Source organism: Paroedura picta, chromosome 2 (assembly GCF_049243985.1).
Source record: "Paroedura picta isolate Pp20150507F chromosome 2, Ppicta_v3.0, whole genome shotgun sequence".
Taxonomy (NCBI): Eukaryota; Metazoa; Chordata; class Lepidosauria; order Squamata; family Gekkonidae; genus Paroedura; species Paroedura picta.
The window spans coordinates 37,854,946-37,875,927 of NC_135370.1; the positions used below are offsets into that span (position 1 = coordinate 37,854,946).

The 20,982-nt window shown below is 45.7% G+C and overlaps 1 protein-coding gene across 2 annotated transcripts in view; it reads right to left on the minus strand.

Moving 5' to 3' along the window:
- The window catches only part of CERS6 (ceramide synthase 6), a 160,720-nt gene that overhangs the window by 31,456 nt on the left and 108,282 nt on the right, over positions 1 to 20,982 (minus strand). For both annotated transcript variants that reach the window (XM_077319810.1, XM_077319811.1), the window contains exons 5-6: positions 10,228 to 10,278; positions 2,566 to 2,658 (exon numbers count right to left, since the gene is read on the minus strand). In XM_077319810.1, the coding sequence (XP_077175925.1) occupies positions 2,566 to 2,658; positions 10,228 to 10,278 (144 nt within the window). The remainder of the gene's footprint in view (positions 1 to 2,565; positions 2,659 to 10,227; positions 10,279 to 20,982) is intronic.

Genomic DNA, 20,982 nt, shown 5'->3' on the forward strand with positions numbered 1-20,982 from the left:
ATCACTGAGAAACCAGACTCCCCAGGATAATTACAAGCTACAGTTAAGTGCGGGCTATCATGACGCAGCCAAGACCTCTGTTCAGAGCCCATTAATGTGTTGCGCATAATCCAAATTCACCCCCTCCTCCGCTTCTCTATCTTCTAAAAAACATTTCAAAAAACCAATAAGGAAGAGGCCATTTCCAAGATCAATTAAATACTGACCTCGAAATAACACCGTTTTCTAAAATGCCAGCTGCCATCCTACCCAAACCCGGAAAATCCATACATAAATTTGACTTGATTGTAAAGCAAATGATATTCTAGGACAGACATAAGCTTCTTAGCTCTCCTCCCCCCGCCCCCCATGATTTCTGTACTCTGTAAATGCAGTCTAGGGTCAAAAGGTAGATATAGCACAAAAACAGATAGGGGAAAAAAAATAACCAAAACCAAAACCCAACCCCCAAAGCACACCAATTCTTGGGCAGCCACACACACGAATATCTAGAAAGCAGATCAGGTACACATCATGCCATTGTGAATGGCTATGAAGTTCATCTACTTGTTTCTGTGACGTATGCTGATTGCTGAGCTGATAATATGCATTGCACTGCAGCTATTGCTCATTAATCTTCGGTCAGGCAGAGATAATCTAATGGAATTTATACCCCCACCAATAACTGAAAGCGGATTTTTGAGAATCAGCAGTCAGTTCCACTGGAAGCTGTTTTCATGCCGAGAATTTGCTATTTGGATAAACAGCATGGGGAGCACCTCTTTGTGGCCTCTCATTTTTATAGGATGAATCACTCACTCCCATCCGAGGGTGACAATGGCGCTGAATTCAGTTTGGCACCACCTCTCTCTCGGCTGGAGCATAATCAAGACTTCTAAATTAACCCCGTTGAGACAGGATTTTCAAAGCCGACTGATGACTTCTTGAGTTCCAGGGAGGGGGCTGAGCCCTTCTCTCTACAGTGTTTTTCCAGGATCCAGAAGACAGATTGTGTTGTTAGCAGGTAACCAGGGGGAGACCTATCAGGAGGTTGGGCCAACTGCAGTCTGAAGGCGAGGAGGGCAGCTTGCTTTGGATTAGGGGACACAAAGCATGTCAGGATGGGAACTAAGGTATAGCCTTGTGCCTCAGCATTTTCATGACAAAGCAGAACATCTAGAGCAGGGATTCCCAAGCAGGGGGTTTGTGGACCCCAGGGGGTCCCGCAGCCTTTCCCCATGACCTGGTGGAATGAGCTCCCGGGTGAACTGCGGGCCCTGTGGGAACTCTTGGCGTTCTGCAGGGCTTGCAAAACGGAGCTCTTCCGCCTGGTCTATGGCTGAGGCTGGAGTTGGTGAGTCATCTTAACCCTCCTTCCTCCCCCCCCCCAGAGGTAGGGTGGGGTGGGGTAATATTCTGCCATGTTTTCATTTCTATTGTGATTTTGTGTCCTTTTAATGGGTTTTTATTGGACATCTGTAACCCACCACGAGCCGGGTCTGGGAACAACAACAACAACAGCAACAACAACAACTTAATGGACTTGGCCACAAGCTAGGAAACTGGCTGCCTCTGCCCAGAGGGCTCCGTGGATAGACTGTCGGGTGTAAAAATCAAAGGTGTTGGGGGGAGTAGGTTGTGGCATGGAATAGGGGTCTGGGCTGTCTTTTCAGCTCCTGCCCCAACCTACATGAGGTGGCTCTCCTATAGTATAGGAGTGAAAGGAGGGCGAAGGGGGCAGGCAGTGATGTCACTTCTGGTGAAATGGCACTTCCAGGGGCCATGGCAGGGAAGTGTGGCCAGCTGATATCCGGCCAGCTGATAATACTTCCGGGGGGGCTTCAAAGCCTGAAAATTTATTTCGGGAGCTCCTCCATAGTCAACCTGCAGGCATACAAGGTTTAAAGGCATGTTTGCAGCTAGGTGTCTAGGAAGCCTCCCCCGCCAAAAAAAATGAGTCAGCCAGGATAAGCTGCTCTCCTTGAGCTGGCATTGAGTCAGAATAAGTGAGGCCACAGTGGAAGAAGAAAAAATGGTGGTACGCCAGTTCTTAAATAAAGGGTGTCAACTTGTGTTCCACAGACCTGGAGAACACACTGTTATTATTACTGTCACTGCTATCTGCTGACATCAAGATGCAATAAGGACAGGAAGGCTCTAAGTAACCGATAATTAACCAAGGGCGCTTATGACTTTGTGCAGAATTTGACTGCTGTCGACTGGCAGTAACTGCAAAGCACCCTGACGCTGAAAGTAGTCCCTTAGCTCTTAACATTGGTGGTCTAACGCTACGCCAAGGGCAACTGCTTTCCTCCAAGGTCACAGCCTAGTCCACAAGGAGACCTGGTATCAACCAGTGGCCAAAGCTGCAGACGTTGTTTCTGGCTGTTCCATCAAAGCTATCACCTCTTGCTGCCTGAAGGCACTCACCAGATACCACCGCAGCAAAATTCTGTGGGACTTTGCAGCGGCACGAATAAGATCTCACCCATTCAAGCATCCAAGCTAACTCGTCTATTCCCTGAAAGATTAGCCAAAGTTTGCTTTCACAACCTGACTATAGTTTAAAACACTAACTGCTCTTACCTTTCTTTTGATGTCAATGAATTGAGAAAACATTAAGGACCAATAGAACGATAGCTCGACTATGTAGTAATAATGAAGTTCAGGTGTCAACGGCTGAAAGGTAAGAGGAAAAAAACGAAGAGGTTAACAAACCGTTAACTTGCAAAGAATTCAGATATTCTCTAGAAAAAGAAGAAAACTCACAGATTATCTATGAGATATCTTCTACCTAGCAGATCTCTAGTGGGTTCCTCTTCCACTTTTGTTCTATGGGGTATCTATGGGATATCCCAGATTGTCCGTGCAGTGGTCCCCAACCCCCGGTTTGAGGACTGGTACCGGTCCGTAGATCAGTCGTTACGGGGCCATGGCTCCTCCTCGTCCTCCTCCCCGGCTGCTGCCTCGGGGGATGCCCTGCCACTCTGCCACCGGCTCACCTTTGGTACTCTCCAGTGGCCGCCATGGCTGGGGCTCCCCCTTGGCGTGGCACTGCGCAGCTGCTGGCAGTGCCTCCCCAGCAGCTGGCGGGGAGTCTGGGGCACCAGTGGGAAAGCAAGTGGAGCAGGGCTCAGGCGGAGGCGACGTCCTTCAGCAAAATACTACCCCCCCCCCCCGGGCCTCAGTAAAATTGTCAAGCGTTGACTGGTCCCCAGTGATAAAAAGGTTGGGGACCACTGATGTATGGGATATCTTCTCCCTTGCAGATCTCTAGTGGGTGCCTCTTCCACTGCTGAAGGTTCTTCCTTACAATACCTACCTTTATTCCCCTTTGCAATTAAATACTAATGATATATACCTTCCTTGAATTGTCAAGGTACTATATACTACATAGAGGGAAAGCATTTTCAGCACAGAGAAACAAGATTAAGGATTGTGACTAGTTTTTATCATCTCAGAAGCCTTCACAATGATCAGGTTATCTTCAGACTATTTATGCTGAATGCACACTTATCAAGCAGGTGAAGACTCCATAACACAGTTTTAGCATCCATGTTAGTCTGCAGTAGAATAGATTTGAGTCCGATAGTATCTTAGAGATCAACAAGATTTTCAGGGTGTGAGCTTTCAAGCGTCAAAGCTCCCTTTGTCTGACAGCTCCTTTCATCAGACATCCTGCATACTGTCCATCAAACAGTCTGCCGAAGGCAGCTTTGACTCTTGAAAGCTCACATCCTGAAACTCTACTTTGATCACTAGTTTGGTCACTAAGAAGCTACTGGGGTCAAATCAAACTGTTCTACTCCATAACATAAACGTAAAGGTAAAGGTATCCCCTGTGCAAGCACCGAGTCATGTCTGACCCTTGGGGTGAAGCCCTCTAGCGTTTTCTTGGCAGACTCAGTACGGGGTGGTTTGCCAGTGCCTTCCCCAGTCATTACCGTTTACCCCCCAGCAGCAAGCTGGGTACTCATTTCACCGACCTCGGAAGGATGGAAGGCAGAGTCAACCTTGAGCCGGCTGCTGGGATCGAACTCCCAGCCTCATGGTCAGAACTTTAGACAGCATGTCAGCTGCCTTGCCACCCTGCACCACAAGAGGCTCTATTCCATAATATACAGAGCTCTATAAAATCAGAGTCCAGTAGCACCTTTAACACCAACAAAGATTTATTCAGGGTGTGAGCTTTCGAGTGCAAGCCCTCTTTGTCAGACTATGATCTCCTTACATGACAGGGAATATATAGCAAAAATAAATACTGTTACATCAGTAGACTGTGTCACAACCAAATACAGCCAATGATAATCCTTTGCTATATATTCCCTGTCATGTAAGGAGATCATAGTCTGACAAAGAGGGCTTGCACTCGAAAGCTCATGCCCTGAATAAATCTTTGTTGATCTTAAGGGTGTTACTGGACTCTGATTTTATTGCGCTACTTCAGAACAACACGGCTACCCATTTGAATCTATGCAGAACTCTATTTATTTATCACATGGCGTGTGTGTAATATAGCCAGAAGGTCCTAAGATTGTCTGGCAGCCAGGCAAGAGAGGTTTGGAGGTGGTTTGCCATTGCCTGCCTCCACGTCATGGCCCTGGTATTCCTTGGAGGTCGCCCTTCCAAGTGCTAGCCAGGGCTGACCTGGCTTAGCTCCTAAGATCTGGATGAGACTGCACTTGCCTGGGCTACCCAGGTCGGTTACAGTGAGCTTTATTCACACAGGATGGAGTACAGTAAATAGAAACAAGGAGCTGTTCAACATAATCCAGAAATGAAGGGTTGGCCTGAAGTTACCCACACTGTGTTTGGATCTTCTCCAACTGTTAAGGTACTCCTAGTTACAATCCATTATTTTGTCTAGGAAATAAGCCTGGCCATGAGGGTGAAATGTCCTGTTGGTACCACTTGCTAAGATCCAGTTTGGGAACAGAAGAAGAGCCCTGTTGGATCAGACCAGCAGTCTACTAAGTCCAGCATCCTGTTTCATAATGTAGTTAACATTTGCGCTGAAAGGTCTACAACCAGGGCACAGAGGCCAAGGACTCCCCCTGATCTTGCCTCCTAACTCTGCCTCTGAATTCAGTAACTATTAATGAACATAACCTTCACAAATCTTCTAGTCTCCTTTTAAAGCCATCTATTGTTCTGCACAGAGCCTCTTGTGGCACAGAGTGCTAAGGCAGCAGACATGCTGTCTGAAGCCCTGTCTCTGAGTCTGGGAGTTCAATCCCAGAATCCAGCTCAAGGTTGACTCAGCCTTCCATCCTTTCGAGGTCGGTAAAATGAGTACCCAGCTTGCTGGGGGGTAAACGGTAATGACTGGGGAAGGCACTGGCAAACCACCCCGTTTTGAGTCTGCCATGAGAACGTTAGAGGGCGTCACCCCAAGGGTCAGAAATGATCCAGTGCTTGCACAGGGGATACCTTTACCTTTACCTTATTGTTCTGCACATCTCTGCCTAGTCTTGAATTAGACCAGGCCACTGTTCTCCACTTGTGACACACTGCAGGCTAGAATGATGAGATAGGGAAGGCTGAGCCTGTTGGACAAAATAGTCTTTTTCTCACTTCAAAATTTATTATTCTACAGAGCTCAGTCTTTCATAAGTGCCTTGTAGCTCAACAATAACATGAATGTAATCGTTTTTCTGCCTTTCATTCTCATTATGATTTTAAAATGAGTTTTGTATTTTATTTAAAGATTCAACAAAGACTTTCCAATCCTACCGCTTGGCTGTCAGTTATCGAGTGCATATTTGCATGGTTCTAATAAAAGAATCTAGGACACACAACTTGGACACGCTTGTGAATTTTTAAACACATATTTAATGCAGAGACGGGCTGGGAACTCAGCTCTAGTCTTTCCTTTCTGTCCATCTGCTCTTCTGACACAGGCCCAAAATAAAGTAGACTCTGGGCGTGTAAAAGAAAGAGCATGCCTGTTTGATATTTGGTAGTTATAACAGTCAGGAATTGGGACTTCGATGGAAGTGTTACCTGCAAGCAGGAAAAATAATGATGCAATTTATTTCGGCATGAGCAAGCCTGCCTCAGAGAAGTTATACACCTAAAAACCACCAAGGGGTGCTGCTTGCTGGAACCAAATGGTCACATGACCTGCATGCCAGTGCCCCCATTTCCTCAGTTCCTCTTATGCTGCAGCAGAACTGGACCAAAAGAATTCACAGAGGGGCAGGAGGGAGGGAATGTGTGCTTGCACAGAAGATAATGAGCAACAGTTACAAGTAAGTACAACTCTGTCTATCATCATCAGTCTTCTGTGCAGTCCCGCACTGGGACTCCTGCAAGCTACTTTTCAGAGGTGGGTGCCACTTGCCAGGACTCTCTTTCGCTTGCAAGTTGAGCATGTAATGACAGATGAATATGTCAGCTGAGGACCACCCCACTGCTTTACAGATTTCCGTTAAAGGAAGCCAATTTAGAAAGGTCCCTGAAGACACCTTGTTGAGAGTGCATGGACCTCCAATGGGCAGGATAACCCCACCTGGCCATAACACATCCGGAGAGCCAGCTTTATGTGGGGGCTAAGAACAGCATCTAATCTGGGGAACTGAGTTTGATTCCCCACATGTAGCCTGCTAGGTAACCTTGGGCCAGTCACAGTTCTTTCAGGGCTCTCTCAGCCTCATCTCTCTCACAGGGTGTCTGTTGCGGAGAGAGGTAAGGTAGCTGATTGTAAGCCACTTTGAGACTCTTTCAGGTGGTAAAAAGTGAGGTACAAAAAACAGCTCTTCTTGATGGTAGAGAACCCATATGGACTTTTGTAGATCAAATAATAAAGCCCTCCTTAAATCTAGAGTCTGCAATTATATTTCACTTTCTGAAGTAGGTGAAGCTGATAGAATTACCTCTTGGGACACCACCTTTGGCTGGAAGTGAATGCTAGGTCTTAGGATCACCCTTTCTGCGGAAAAAAAAACTGAGGAAGGGGGAACCTATTCTGAGAGCAGCCAACTTGCTAACTTGCCTCACTGAAGTGATGGCTACCAAAAAGCAGACAAGGGGCTCAAAAAGCCTCAGCATTACCTGACAGAGTACCACTGGGAGGGACCACTGGGGAACCATCACAGCTCTATGGGGATACATAGAATCATAGAGTTGGAAGGGGCCATACAGGCCATCTAGTCCAACCCCCTGCTCAACGCAGGATCAGCCCTAACCATCCTAAAGCATCCAAGAAAAGTGTGTATCCAACCTTTGCTTGAAGACTGCCAGTGAGGGGGAGCTCACCACCTCCTTAGGCAGCCTATTCCACTGCTGAACTCCTCTTACTGTGAAATTTTTTTCCCTGATATCAAGTCTATATCGTTGTACTTGTAGTTTAAACCCATTACTGCGTGTCCTCTCCTCTGCAGCCAACAGAAACAGCATCCTGCCCTCCTCCAAGTGACAACCTTTCAAATACTAAAAGAGGGCTATCATGTCCCCTCTCAACCTCCTTTTCTCCAGGCTGAACTTTCCCAAGTTCCTCAACCTATCTTCATAGGGCTTGGTCCCTTGGCCCCAGATCATCCTCGTCGCTCTCCTCTGTACGCTTTCAATTTTATCTACGTCCTTCTTGAAGTGAGGCCTCCAGAACTGCACACAGTACTCCAAGTGTGGTCTGACCAGTGCCATATACAATGGGACTATGACATCTTGTGATTTTGATGTGATGCCCCTTGTTGATACAGCCCAAAATGGCATTTGCCTTTTTTACCCCTGCATCACACTGCCTGCTCATGTTTAGCTTACAATCCACAAGTACCCCAAGGTCTCATTCACACACAGTGTTACCTAGATCCCCCATCCAGTAGGCATGCTTTTCATTTTTCTGACCCAGATGCAGAACTTTACACTTATCTTTATTAAATTGCATCTTGTTCTCAATTGCCCATTTTTCCATTGTGTTCAGATCTCGTTGAACTCTGTCTCTATCTTCTGGAGTATTTGCCAGTCTTTCCAATTTGGTGTAATCTGCAAACTTGATGATTAGTCCCGCCACCCTTTCATCTAGATCTAGATCATTAATAAATATGTTAAAAAGTACCGGGCCAAGCACCGAGCCCTGAGGTACCCCGCTACTCACCTCCCTCCAGTCTGATGAAACACCATTGACAACAACTCTTTGAGTGTGGTTCTCTAACCAATTCCCTATCCACCTAACTATCTGAAAATCCAGATTGCAGTCCTTCAATTTATTCATCAGAACATCATGGGGAACCTTATCAAAAGCTTTACTAAAAGCTTGCTGAACAAGCCCATGGGAATTGTAGTCCATGGACATCTAGAGAGCCACAGTTTGGCCACCCCTGGTTAGGGTGCAAATATGTGACTGGCCCAAGGTCACCTGGAGAGCTTCCATGGCAGTTTGGTGTAGTGATTAGGAGTGTGGACTTCTAATCTGACGAGCCGAGTTTGATTCTGCACTACCCCATATGCAGCCAGCTGGATGACCTTGGTGACAGCGCTGATAAAACTGTTCTTACTGAGCAATAATATCAGGGCTCTCTCAGCTTCACCCACCTCACAGGCTGTCTGTTGTGGGGAGAGGAAAGGGAAGGTGACTGTAAGCTGCTTTGAGACTCCTTCGGGTAGAGAAAAGCGGCATATAAGAACCAACTCTTCTTCAGTAATATCAGGGCTCTCTCAGCCTCACCCACTTCACAGGGTGTCTGTTGTGGGGAGAGGAAAGGGAAGGCGAATGTAAGCCGCTTTGAGACTCCTTTGGGTAGAGAAAAGTAGTATACAAGAACCAACTCTTCTTCTTCTTCAGTGTGGGAATTCCATCTGGGCTTCTTGGATCCTAAACCGACACTCTAACCACTATACCATGTTGCTCATGGACATGATCGGCTGTTCCCAACATCTTATTGTTAGCAGAAAAAATCCCAAATACTTGCTAAGGGATTATTGTCAAAACAACCCATATATACTGCTGACCTTGGTACTCAGAATATCACTGAAGCTATTTCAGTGCATTGTTGTATTGTTAGGACTGAAAGTGGAGGAAGGGTAGTTGTTTGAAATGTATCTCCAACAGATGGAAAGCTTTGCTCTTACATGTCTGGAAGACTGAACAAATTCTGAACATGTTTAAACAAAGGATAAACAAAGGATACATTTTCTTCCCCTCTTCAGAATTTTGGGTGCTTGTGAAGCATGAGCCATAATGAGAAATTAGGCAGATGAGCTTAAGTTAAAACTATAATTGGTACTGATATGATCACCACATATTGTCAGGCTTCCAAAAGTTCACACCTAAGATGAGATACACCTTTTAAACTCCACTGGAGTCAATGGTTTCAGGAAGACATAAAGCTGCCTAAGATTGCCCTCCAAGTCTGTTTTTAAAGTTTCTCACACACTTTGTAAAGTGTAGGATATTTCTACTCTTAGTAGATAAGCCAGGAATTTATTTTATAAGCGTGAAGATAAAAGGCATGGCACAAAAGCCACTTTCAAAAGAAGCTATTAGTTCCTGGGAAAAATGAAGTTGAAGTTAGACAGCTGTGAGACCCCAAAGTCTACTGAATAACATTGGCCACTTATTATATAACTCTTCTGCCTTAGAATTCTAGTGGAAAGGCATTTTTGCGATGAAAAATAGAAACATGAAAAAACCTCTCTTCTGCCTCTTTATTTCAGCAGTGTTTAGAATCATAGAATCATAAGAGTTGGAAGGGACCTCCTGGGTCATCTAGTCCAACCCCTTGTATTATGCAAGACACTCATAACCCTATCACTCATCTACTGTAATCTGCCACCCCCTTGAGCCTTCACAGAATCAGTCTCTCCCTCAGATGGCTATCTAGCCTCTGTTCAAAAATTTCCAAAGATGGAGAACCCACCACCTCCCGAGGAAGCCTGTTCCACCGAGGAACCGCTCTAACTGTCAGGAATTTCTTCCGGATGTTTAGACGGAATTTCTTTTGAATTAATTTCATCCCATTCGTTCTGGTCTGACATTCGTTCTGTTTAGCTCCACATCAAGTGTGCAGGAACAGTTTAGAAGAAGGAAAGAGAATGTTCTGTGTACAAAAACCTATGCCGGATTCATGGGAGACTCTGCCCCAGCCCCTATGGAGAGATGTCCTTCAGAATCTGGGCCGCAACCACCCGTTTTCATGCTCACAAAATTACAACCGACAGCTTTTCAACAGGGCAAGAAGTTTTCTCAGTTATGCAGCAAGTTCAAACAGTTTATCTTCATTTTAATGCAAAATAATAGCCCTCCCTTACCTGCAAAGGGTATCCTGTCCAGCATTGCCTGGTATTCCACCACCATGAGCTCTTTAAAAATAAAGAGAGAGAGAGAGGTGTAAGCAATATGAAATGCAATATGCAGTTTCTACCAAAGAATGGTTACCAGAAATTCATGTGGCTTACAAGGGTAAGTGGGATGCTCATGTCTTCATTAAATATTAGAATACAAAGACTTCTCATGAGGGACTGCACCACTACGCCAGGTGTGACTTTTTGCATTTAGTTTTACATACTATTGTGTGATTGTGTGATTTTTCACTGCCCCAGGGGGGCACTTGCCATCTGATGCACAAATTACAGCAAAGATTGCATCCATTTCCTAGGAAAATATTTGGCATGAGTAAAGACATGGCATGAAAATATAGTTATATTTTAAACTTGTTATTGGGTGGTATTTAGTGGGTGATATGACCATATATGTTCATGTTGACCCACACACCCCGTCCAAAATGGCCAATGATGGGCCTGGAGGGGGTGGGAAGGGGAGGGACCTCAGCTAGACGTGCATACAACTATACTTCCCAACTGTATTCTGCACAATTGAGCCACGTCTGTGATTTATTGAAGCTTGAATAATGTTTCTGGGGTTTCTCAATGGTGAAAAAGTTAAGAAAGGCTGATCTAGCCCAATATTGCCTTGGGTCTTCCCTAAAATTTCTACCTGTGATGGGGGGGGGGGGGTTTGCCATTTCTCCACTCCTGGGACAGACCTCTGATATCCCTACAAACTATTCCTGGGACTCCCCATCCCCCTAGCAATCAGATTTTGGCAGGACTTTCGGGATGCAACAAGAGGGAGGAGGCAAGAAAGCTATGTTTCTCTGGTTAAAAATTCTCCTGTCTGAAGAAACTGAGGGCAAGATCCAAGCTGTTCTGTTTCCACTATGGCCTCTGGAAGTTCACTAGCAGGGCTTGATAGCTGTTCCTTGATTTATGTTCATTATATCAGGATCTTGAAAGTATGCTGACTCGATATACAAACGTTCCAGTTTAACTATCATGGCTAGCAGCCACCATGAGACCTCTCTGCACTACATCTGTCCCATCCTTTTTAATGAAGACAGTTAAAAGTTCTGTTTTTCATAGTTGATTATTTATTTGAGGTTTTTATTTATTTATTTATAATAGTACTAGCTTCAAAGCCCGTTCCAAAGAACGGGCCTTGAAAGGGTCCCCTCCCCTGACCAGGCAGGTTAGGGTGGCTTTGGTTAAGCTCGCAGCTGGATCAAGTAGGCAGGCGGTGGCTGGCCAGCTCGTCACCAGGCCTGGGACAGAGCTCCTTAGCAGGCAGTCAGCAGGCTGGGAGACCCTCGTTAGCAGGCCCAGCCTAGCAGGCCAAGAGGCCCTCATTAGCAGGCCCTGCTTAGCAGGCCAAGAGGCACTCGTTAGCAGACCCTCCACCATGACCCAGGGCCCTCTCCCCTTACCGGCTGCTGGCTCCAGGCACTGAGGTGCATCTGAGAGCAAAGAGGCTAGAGTCCAGGGACTGAGGGCGGGAGCAGCAGGGTGATTGGCCCTATTCCAACTTGGATAGCCAGACACATTCAACCCCCCCAGGCTGTTTCACAAATATATAGAGGAACCATGGATAAGAATTTATATATCACAACTCCCAGAATACTGGCTCGTGGTGGTTTACATACAAAGATAAAAACCTCATGCATATAAAACCAAATAAAATATTATAATAATAAAAATTTCTAATCCAGTTTTAGTTTGGAAACGAAAAGGAATTCCTACAATAGATATGCGGCTAGAGAAACTAACTGAATTGGCGAAAATGGCCAGACTAACAACTTTAATAAATTTCCGAGAAGAGAAGAGATTTATAGAACAGTGGAAATGGTTCCTGGACTATCAATCAAATAGATAAGGAAAGATGAAGAGGCAAATAAGACCATGAGAATGTATAGATGGCAGTTCAAATACTAGGAGCAGTTTAATTATTAGGACTAGTGCTGGATTAATGTAAGTAAGCAATCCAAGAGGAAAGAAAAAATATATGTTAGGAATCAAAGATTAAGAGTTTAGGAAGATATATCTCAGTTAATGTAATAATTAAAAAATAATAATAAGAGAATCATAGATGCATTGACAGAAGAGTGGTAACTTAGGGTGTTAAAGATTAGAAGATGGGTCAATATGTGGAGTAATTTATGTTATTAATAATAGGAATATGTGTTTTACAAAATTTAAACAGATATCTTACATGGTTATATTATTGTAATATTATAAAATATAAAATGTCATGGTGTATTCACATGTTGACATTTATAACGATAACAATAAATATTAATATCAATAAATTTCTAATCCATTTTATCCAGAAATTTAAAAAATTATTTATATTTTATGACACTGGGAGCACAGTTGTACTTGGGGAATGGAGTAGAACAAATTTAGAGTCCAGTGTCACCTTCAAGACCAACAAAGTTTTATTCAAGGTATGAGCTTTCGTGTGCATGCACGCTTCCTCAGATACAAAGTCATGGAATGGAAGTAATCCATTCAAATGTATGGGTAGAGTGCGGGAGCAAATGAACATACAGCATAATGAAAATGGTTCACAGATTCCAGCGATAAATAGGGGGAAAACCCTAGCAATTTGGATTTGCTTGTCTTCACTTGAGATTGAATGGCATGGGAAACATTTGGCGTACAATAAATATGTCCACATTAAGGGGCAAATAGATAGTCAATTGCTGACAGCAGTTAGCTGAAGTCTTGCCCTTCTGCCCCCACGCTTGACCTCTCAAGCATGGAAGTGTTACTGTTCCCCTCTCCCCACTATTATGCTGCTGCAATGCTGCCCTCGGGGATGGGATCCCCCCTCCGGAGAGACCAGTGGGGATGATAAGGGGGGGGTGTAGGTGTCTTCACTGGGGGGAGCCAGCAAAATTATTCTGCCCTCTGCTGGACACTGGAACTTTTTTCACCTATGTTGGCAGAAGAGGAAACTTTTCTTCATCTAATTCTCTAAGAAATAGGACAAAGTTACACTCCAGAGGCACCTTTAAGATCCACAAAGTTTTAGCCTGAGGAAGTGTGCATGCACACAAAAGCTTACACCTTGAATAAAACTCTCTGTGTCTTAAAAGGTGCCCCTGGACTAAAATTTTGTTCTGCTACTTCAGACCAGCACGGTTCCCCACCTGAATTTTCTCTAAGAAGTAATACTGATTTTATGTATTTCGTAGCAGCTGCATAGATTGATTATGTATCCGATGCCATTTATTCCTTACCCATGCTATTCCTTTTTTCTTTCTTTTAGGAAACAGAACCAACATATAGAGAGAATTTTCAGCGCATACAAGATCACCCAGAGGCAAAATAACAGCAAGGTGAATTAAGATATACTGCAAAACGTAAGCGAACCTAAATAACCCCAACATCCCCTTTCCCTTCCCAAGAGCCAAAGGTTGAGGAGCAGAAATAATTTTCATCTAGTTTTTGACTACTCACACAAGATGTGGGACTATTTATCCTTCCTGAAATGCAAGAACATGAAACCCACCAACACCCCGTTAAATAAAAAGCATTTCCTAGCATTTGGAGAGTAGAGCAGATATTTTATGACAATTTTTTCTCATGCTGTCAAAATACAAATGTACTAGATATCATGTTTATAGAGACTGGAGAAGGAGATCATCACATTTTTACCTTTCAGTGGGAAAAAACCCTTCTTTATGCGTAGGGGGGAAGAAATAATTCACTTTTGAAATTAAAGCTTAAATTCTCTCCAACATCTGAGTATAGGAATCATCCCTATCCCCCAAGCTTCTGTCAGGCTTTAGGACACTGGTTCTCACCCCTGGGGTCCTGACCCCATTAGGAGTCACCTGGCCCCTTTTGTGGGGTCCCCAGGATGGTTGCTGCGGCGGTGGCAGGCAGTGGCAGCAGGTGACGGTGGCAGGCAGTGGAAGGCGGCAGCAGACAGTGGCAGTGGGCAGTGGAGGAGCCATGGCAATGGCCACCTCCACGCTGCCCCGACTGTTGTGCACCTGCGCGCACCACACTCACATGCACACGCTGCCTGCGTGTGAGCGCACCCCCCCCCCCGCCACAGTTGGGGTCACCGAGTTGGATCGGTTGAGAACCGCTGCTTTAGGAGAACACACTGACATTGCATTGTTTTGCTTGGCCAAAGAAAAGGAATTCAAGGGGAAAGAAAGGGCTGACTCCATTCACATTCCATTCCTATTGAGTCCTGCATGACAAATCAAAAGCCTGCAATATGACATACGGTTAGGGGGGGATGGGTTTTCTCACTCCAAACCCTTTAGTCAAGTGATTCCCAACCAGGGGTCGGGGAGTCCACGGGAGCTCCAGAGGGGTTCCATGGCTTTTCCCCTCCTGCTTTAATGGACTCGCCCACAAGCTATGGAAGTGGCTGCTTCCATTGCCCTCTCTCTGGAACAGGAGTGAGTTCTCTCATGGTTTCTGTGCCAGGGGGGTGCCGAAGCTTGCATGCCGACTCCCGGCTTAAACTGCCTCCCCCCACGGTCCTCCTCAAGCCTGCCTGTGAACACAAGTAGTGATGTGACTTCCGGTATGTGTTACTTCTGGGAGGTGTAGCAGGGAGGCGTGGCCAGCTGACATAACTTCTGGGGTTCTTTGAAGCCTGAAAATGTATGCCAGGGGCTCCCCCACAATCAAAGGGTTGAAAAAGGCTGCTCTAGTCATTATAAACAGAAAGCACATATATTCTGCAGCTTACAGGTAGCATCCATTCTAACCTGCCACCCCCTTGAGCCTTCACAGAATCAGCCTCTCCGTCAGATGGCTATCCAGCCTCTGTTTAAAAATTTCCAAAGATGGAGAACCCACTGCCTCCCGAGGAAGCCTAATGCAGGGCCACTGACATAAAACTGAGAACTGACATTTATTTATCTAAGAGAGCCAGCTTGGTGTAGCGGTTAGGAGTGTGGACTTCTAATCTTGGAGAGCCGGGTTGGATTCTGCACTCCCCCACATGCAGCCAGCTGGGTGATCTTGGGCTGGCCACAGGCACTGATAAAACTGTTCTGACCAAGCAGTGATATCAGGGCTCTCTCAGCCTCACCTACCTCACAGGGTGTCTGTTGTGGGGAGAGGAAAGGGAAGGCGACTGTAAGCCACTTTGAGACTTCTTCAGGTAGAGAAAAACAGCATATAAGAACCAACTGTTCTTCTTCTTCTAAGCTTTGCCTGTCTTCAACATAATGAAGCCACCCACTTCTCCTTTACACAATTTTCCACAGCTTGAATGGAAATCAAATCCCCTATTGCTAGTCTAAGGTTGACTATGACACCTTTGTGTTCTGCGCATTGGTTTCTCACTGTATCACAGCAACTAGAGAGGGAACTCATATGGATTGGTTCTATGATGAACTGAGGGAACACACAATGTGTCAGTTCCTTCGAAAAAGTTTAAAAGAAAAAACATAATAAACCCCATCGAAATAGCAGTAACTGATAATTGGACCGTGTGACTTGCTTGTGGAGAGTAGTGGTTTCAAGTAGGGACATCGATGGAAGCAGTGAGGGAGAGCTTGAAGGTCTAAACCAGTCTTTCTCATATTTTTTTTATTGTTGAGAAACCCTTGAATAATTCTTCAGGCTTCAAGAAACCCCAGGAATGGCATAATCATGTGTCATATGGTTGGGAAGCATATATGATCATATCACCTGATAAATGTTTAACAAATTAAAAAACATATAAAAATGAATTAAATCCCATCCATCCAGAAAACCCTTCCAGGGCTGTCAGGAAACCCCAGGGTTTCACAAAACTCTAGTCTAAAGGTTTTATGTACCCATACACTCTACACTTGAGGGTAAAACAAAGAAAGTTATCACAAACATGGGAGTCTTTTCAGGTAGAGGTTTGCTTGCATGCTGAAGTTCAGAAGTTTTTCTCCTCACCTCCCTTTCTTTTTGTGGTTTCCTCATTATGCCATATTTTCTAAAAAAAAAAGGGATCCATCCATGGTGATTTCAGAAAGCACAGGGAAAGAATGTGGAAAACACAGAATGTCAACAAACAGAAAAACAAGGAAGTGAGGAGAAAAATCAGGCAGAAACTTCCACTGTCAGTACAGAACAGTGGTTTCTCAACCTTCCTAATGCTGCGACCCTTTAATATAGTTCCTCATGTTGTGGTGACCCCCAACCATAAAATTATGCAAGTGTTTTTTCACAGAAATTAAACCAAAACTGAGCAATGGCGCGAAGATCCATTGTTTATGATCTTTAACCGCTCCTGCGGTTATAAAATAAAGCCCTAAGGGCTATTGGGGAGGAGTTAGGGCGGGCTCTGTCTGTGATAAAAACTCGGAGGGGCGAATCAGGAGTCGCAAATTCGCCCCTCCAAGTGCCACTCAAGGGCCAAGTGGCCAACAGGGAGGCGCGCGAAGCGCCTTCCAATTGGCCCCTCACCAGGACAGACCAAAATTCCATTCACCCAGCAGAGTCTGGCTGCCAGTCTGCTCCTGACCACCGCAGGGAGAGGAGGTCAGTAGGGCTGCCAAGGGGGATAAGAACAGAGGCTTAGCCAGCCCTTTTCGCCCCAAGGCTGTCCTAACTGTCATGTCCAACTGTAACTTTGCCTCAGAACCCTGACAGAGCTGGCAGGAGGCTGCAGAGTGCTCCCCCTCCCCCCCTTCAGGCCTGCTGCGAAGGAGCCTCTGACAGGCCCTGACTGAGGGGAGGGAGCCATTTTCCTTGAGAGAGCAACGCAGGGGAGCCTGAGGGCCTTCCTTTTGAAGGGGGAGACTTTCCCCTTCTGCCAAACAGTTGCCTGACAGGGAGGCCACAGAAAAGCCCCTTCTCACTTAAAATACTGCTCTGGCCGGAGGTTAGATACAGCAAAGCCATGTGTCTTTCTTCTTTGCAACTCTCTGCAGATTTGAGGCCACTGCACAGCGTTATTCTGCAGAGGAAACTGGCTCTTTTGTCTCCTGCTTCATCTGCACAACAACCCTGTGCAATTCAACAACCACCTGTGTGGGAGGCCTTAAATGTTTCTTCTCTACCACAACCCTGTCCAAAGTAGCCCTTTCTGCCTGGGGATCTGATCTTTATACTCTGCAGGTGAGCTGTAATTCCAGGAGCTCTCCAGGCCACACCTGTAGGTTGGCTACCCCTGGGTTGGAAATATTCCTGGAGGTTTGGAGGTGGGACTTCAAAATCATACAGTGCCTCAGAGTCCAGCCTTCAAAGGAGCCATTTTTGCCTGCAGTTGGTAGGGAGTGGTGCAGGTGTGTCCCTCCTGGGCTATGGGTTATGGCCAGCCCTTACCAGCAACTCTTTGTATTCTGGGGCGCAGACAGGCAGACCAGCATCATTCCTGTGAGTCTGGAAAGTGCAGGAAGATCTAAATAAATATTTACAGCCTGAAAGTGTAAATAGAGAACAAGTAAATGTCTGGAGACTCATGGTACCTGGAATGACTTATTGGCCTGGCAAATAACCTTGGCCTGGCAAATTAAAAAACAGTATAAAAACCTTACTAAGGTCAAGACTGCTGGGCACAGAGATTCTTCCTTTTAGGGTTGCCAGCTTCCCTGTGAGGCTCGCTACCCCACTTCCCTCATGCTATGGGGAGAGAAAGGGAAGACAATTGGAAAATGCTTTGAGACACCTGAGGCCTGCTGGGTCACTGCGGCCCATTCCCAGTTCTCTCAGATCTCTCACAACCCCACATACCTCACAGGTTGACTATTGTGGAGAGACGAATAGAAAAGGTGTTTGTAAACCGCTTTGAGACTCCTTTGGGTAGTAAGCAATAGGGTACAAAATCTGTTCTTCTAAGAAGCAACCATGAAAGAAGCATGTGGGCACATAACATTTTATCAACAGTGAAAAAATGGAAAGAAGGAACAGGGTGGACACCTGTGTACTATACTACCCCATGTGTATTAGGGCAGAGGGGCATTTCGGTGAATGTGGCCTAATTCACACAAGAATGGAAATGACGCAGAACTGGGAGGAATTGGTTGCCATGTAATCTTCCCCTAAGAAGAGTCTCCAGTCTGATTTTCCCTTCACATATGAGGACATGGCTCTGGAAAGCTCATCTGTAACCACTATGCCAAAATTCCCAAAGGTCAATCCTCTCCCTCACTCAACGAACATTCCACACCACAGGTTCTTGACACCCATATCTCCACACCCATGCCCTCATTTGCCACCATGCCACCACAACCTCCCACACAACACACACATTCAACCCCATGCCCTTAAAGACTGGACAACTCCTCCCCTTCCTCTTCCCACTGCCAAGCTCTAGTATCCTGGATACAACAGGCTTTGCCCCTAGTTGTATATAAATTGTTTTTTCCCTGAGGGTTACTCAGTTCACCAGGAACGCCTGGTGGGAGACTGCGCTGTGCTGGAGGCACTGCTGAGGAGTGGCAACAGTGGCAGCGCCCCCCTCGCCAAGCTGCTCACCCTGCCGCAACCCCTGTGAAAGGGTCATTTGACCCCCAAAGGGGTCCCGACCCCCAGGCTGAGAACCACTACTACAGAAGGAAATCAGAGATTTTGGGGGCCAGCCTTGAAGATCCATTACCTTCCAAGTATTAAAGCCACTCAAATATTTTGAAACAGATTGTTTATGATAACCACCTGCAATTAGCACCCTCTTGAAAACAATAATCTGCCTCTCATCAAACCAGGAATAAGCACTGTCCAATTTTCTGCGTCCTAAATTACAATGACATCATTAGGAAAAGAGAAATGCACAGATATTTATTTCCTCTACAATACTGCAGCACAGGCTTAACTGATCTGGCACCAGGAAGCTTAGATGAAGCCCCAGGATTCAGTTAGCTAGCTATTTGAGTAACTGAACGGTTTGGCCCACTGGAGTCATTGTCCCAATTTTAAAAAACACACGGACACACACACACAAAAGAGGCACCTATGAGATTGCTCAAAGGAAGGAAAAATGGGACATAAGCTTTGCAATGCAGCAGTGTGGCTGACATTGTGAAGGATACAAGATGTCCAGCAGGAAACCACAGGATGCCCCTGACATAAGGAAAGCTGTTCTTTCTTTGATATTTATGATGTTAGTGGTTTAGGCACTAATCCAGCTGAGCAATATATCAAATTGCTGCCACTTGTTTTGTGAGAGATTCACACCCTCTGGCTCTCCCACCCAAATTAATTCCTATTTTTACCAGAAGCAGAAATGCACCAAGCAAGGGGTGATCCAAGCTCTGAGGACGACCCGGTTTGATTGCTGTCTGTCAGGATGACAGACTTGAAATAAGCACTTCTCTTGTGGAAAGGAAAGTTTATTATTCAAAGCAGCTCTTCCAGGACTCACATAGCTGAAACCGGTAAACAGGGCACAAGCAACAGTTCTTATCCACCAATTCTTCCCGCCGATGCAAGTTCACATCCCCCTTAGACACGACGCCCCCATCCCAGGTGCAGAGCTGGGCGTTCAGCCAAGACAAGACAGTAGCCCCAGCATTGGCCTTGGAGAGCAACTGCTACAGCATTGATACCATAATGAACAAAGGGTTTCAGGGTTACAGCTGGGGTAGTCAACCTGTGGTCCTCCAGATGTCCGTGGACTACAATTCCCACGAGCCCCTGCCAGCAAATGCTGGCAGGGGCTCGTGGGAATTGTAGTCCACGGACATCTGGAGGACCACAGGTTGACTACCCCTGGGTTCCAGCATGCTCAGACCATCTTAACAATGGCTACACTTCAGCTAACTTGAAACATACATCATTTATTTTATTTTATTTATTTATATTTTTATACCGCCCTTCCCTACGGCTCTGGGCGGTTTACATAAAACATTTTTGAACATTCACATAGGACACTATCAAAATCAATATAACAGTATAACAATGACAACAACAACTGGAACAATTAACTGGAACAACTTCAACAATAACTTGACAATCCCTCAGTAGGTTCGGTCCCTCAGTCTGGGGGCACCTGTAGGTGTTATGGCTCAGTCGGCCCCACCAAATGCCTGGTGGAAAAACTCCTTTTTGCAGGCCTTGTGGAACTGTGGAAGTGGCAGAAACCTTGGGGTTCGGACACTGTCCTGTGCTCCAGGTGTCGCTTCCCTTTGGAAATGGTCCACAAATGCCAGTTGGTCCTGGAAGGCAGAAGCCAGGCTATTGTTGGCGGGATTAGATGCAGGGATCTTATCAGCCCTGTGCTAGAAGACCTGTACTGGCTACAGATCCTGTGTTTCTGGGCACAATTGCATTTCTGAGCACAATTCAAAGCCCTGAAGGGCTTGGGACCAGAGGGCGCAAAAGACCTTCTCTACTTGCATTGGCCAGCCCACCAATTAAGACCCCCTTCACAAGCTGCGCTGTTTGGATCCCGCTTGCCAAAGTGAGGCATGTGGCAACTACAGATACGGCTTTTTCGGCAGCAACACCTTGCCTGGGGATGCCCCTTCTGCTCTAGAAGCTTGCCTGGTTGCCTACCCTACTTTTTTCCTTTCAGGTGCCAGATCTAAATATTCCCCCCCTCCTTAACCCAGGGTTTTGACTATGGGCTTAGTCTTCTGTTTTTATGATCAGCTTCTGGTTTGAGGCCTGTTATGAGAAACTTTTAATCTGCAGGGTTTCTTTGTTTTGTTTTTGAGCTTTTATTTTTTCTGGGTTTGTCCGGTCTTTCATTGTAATCATTTTAGGGCTTTGTGATTTCACCTTAGTTAAAGTTGTGAGCTGCCTCCAGAGGGTAAAAGCAAGTAAACATACTAAGCAAAG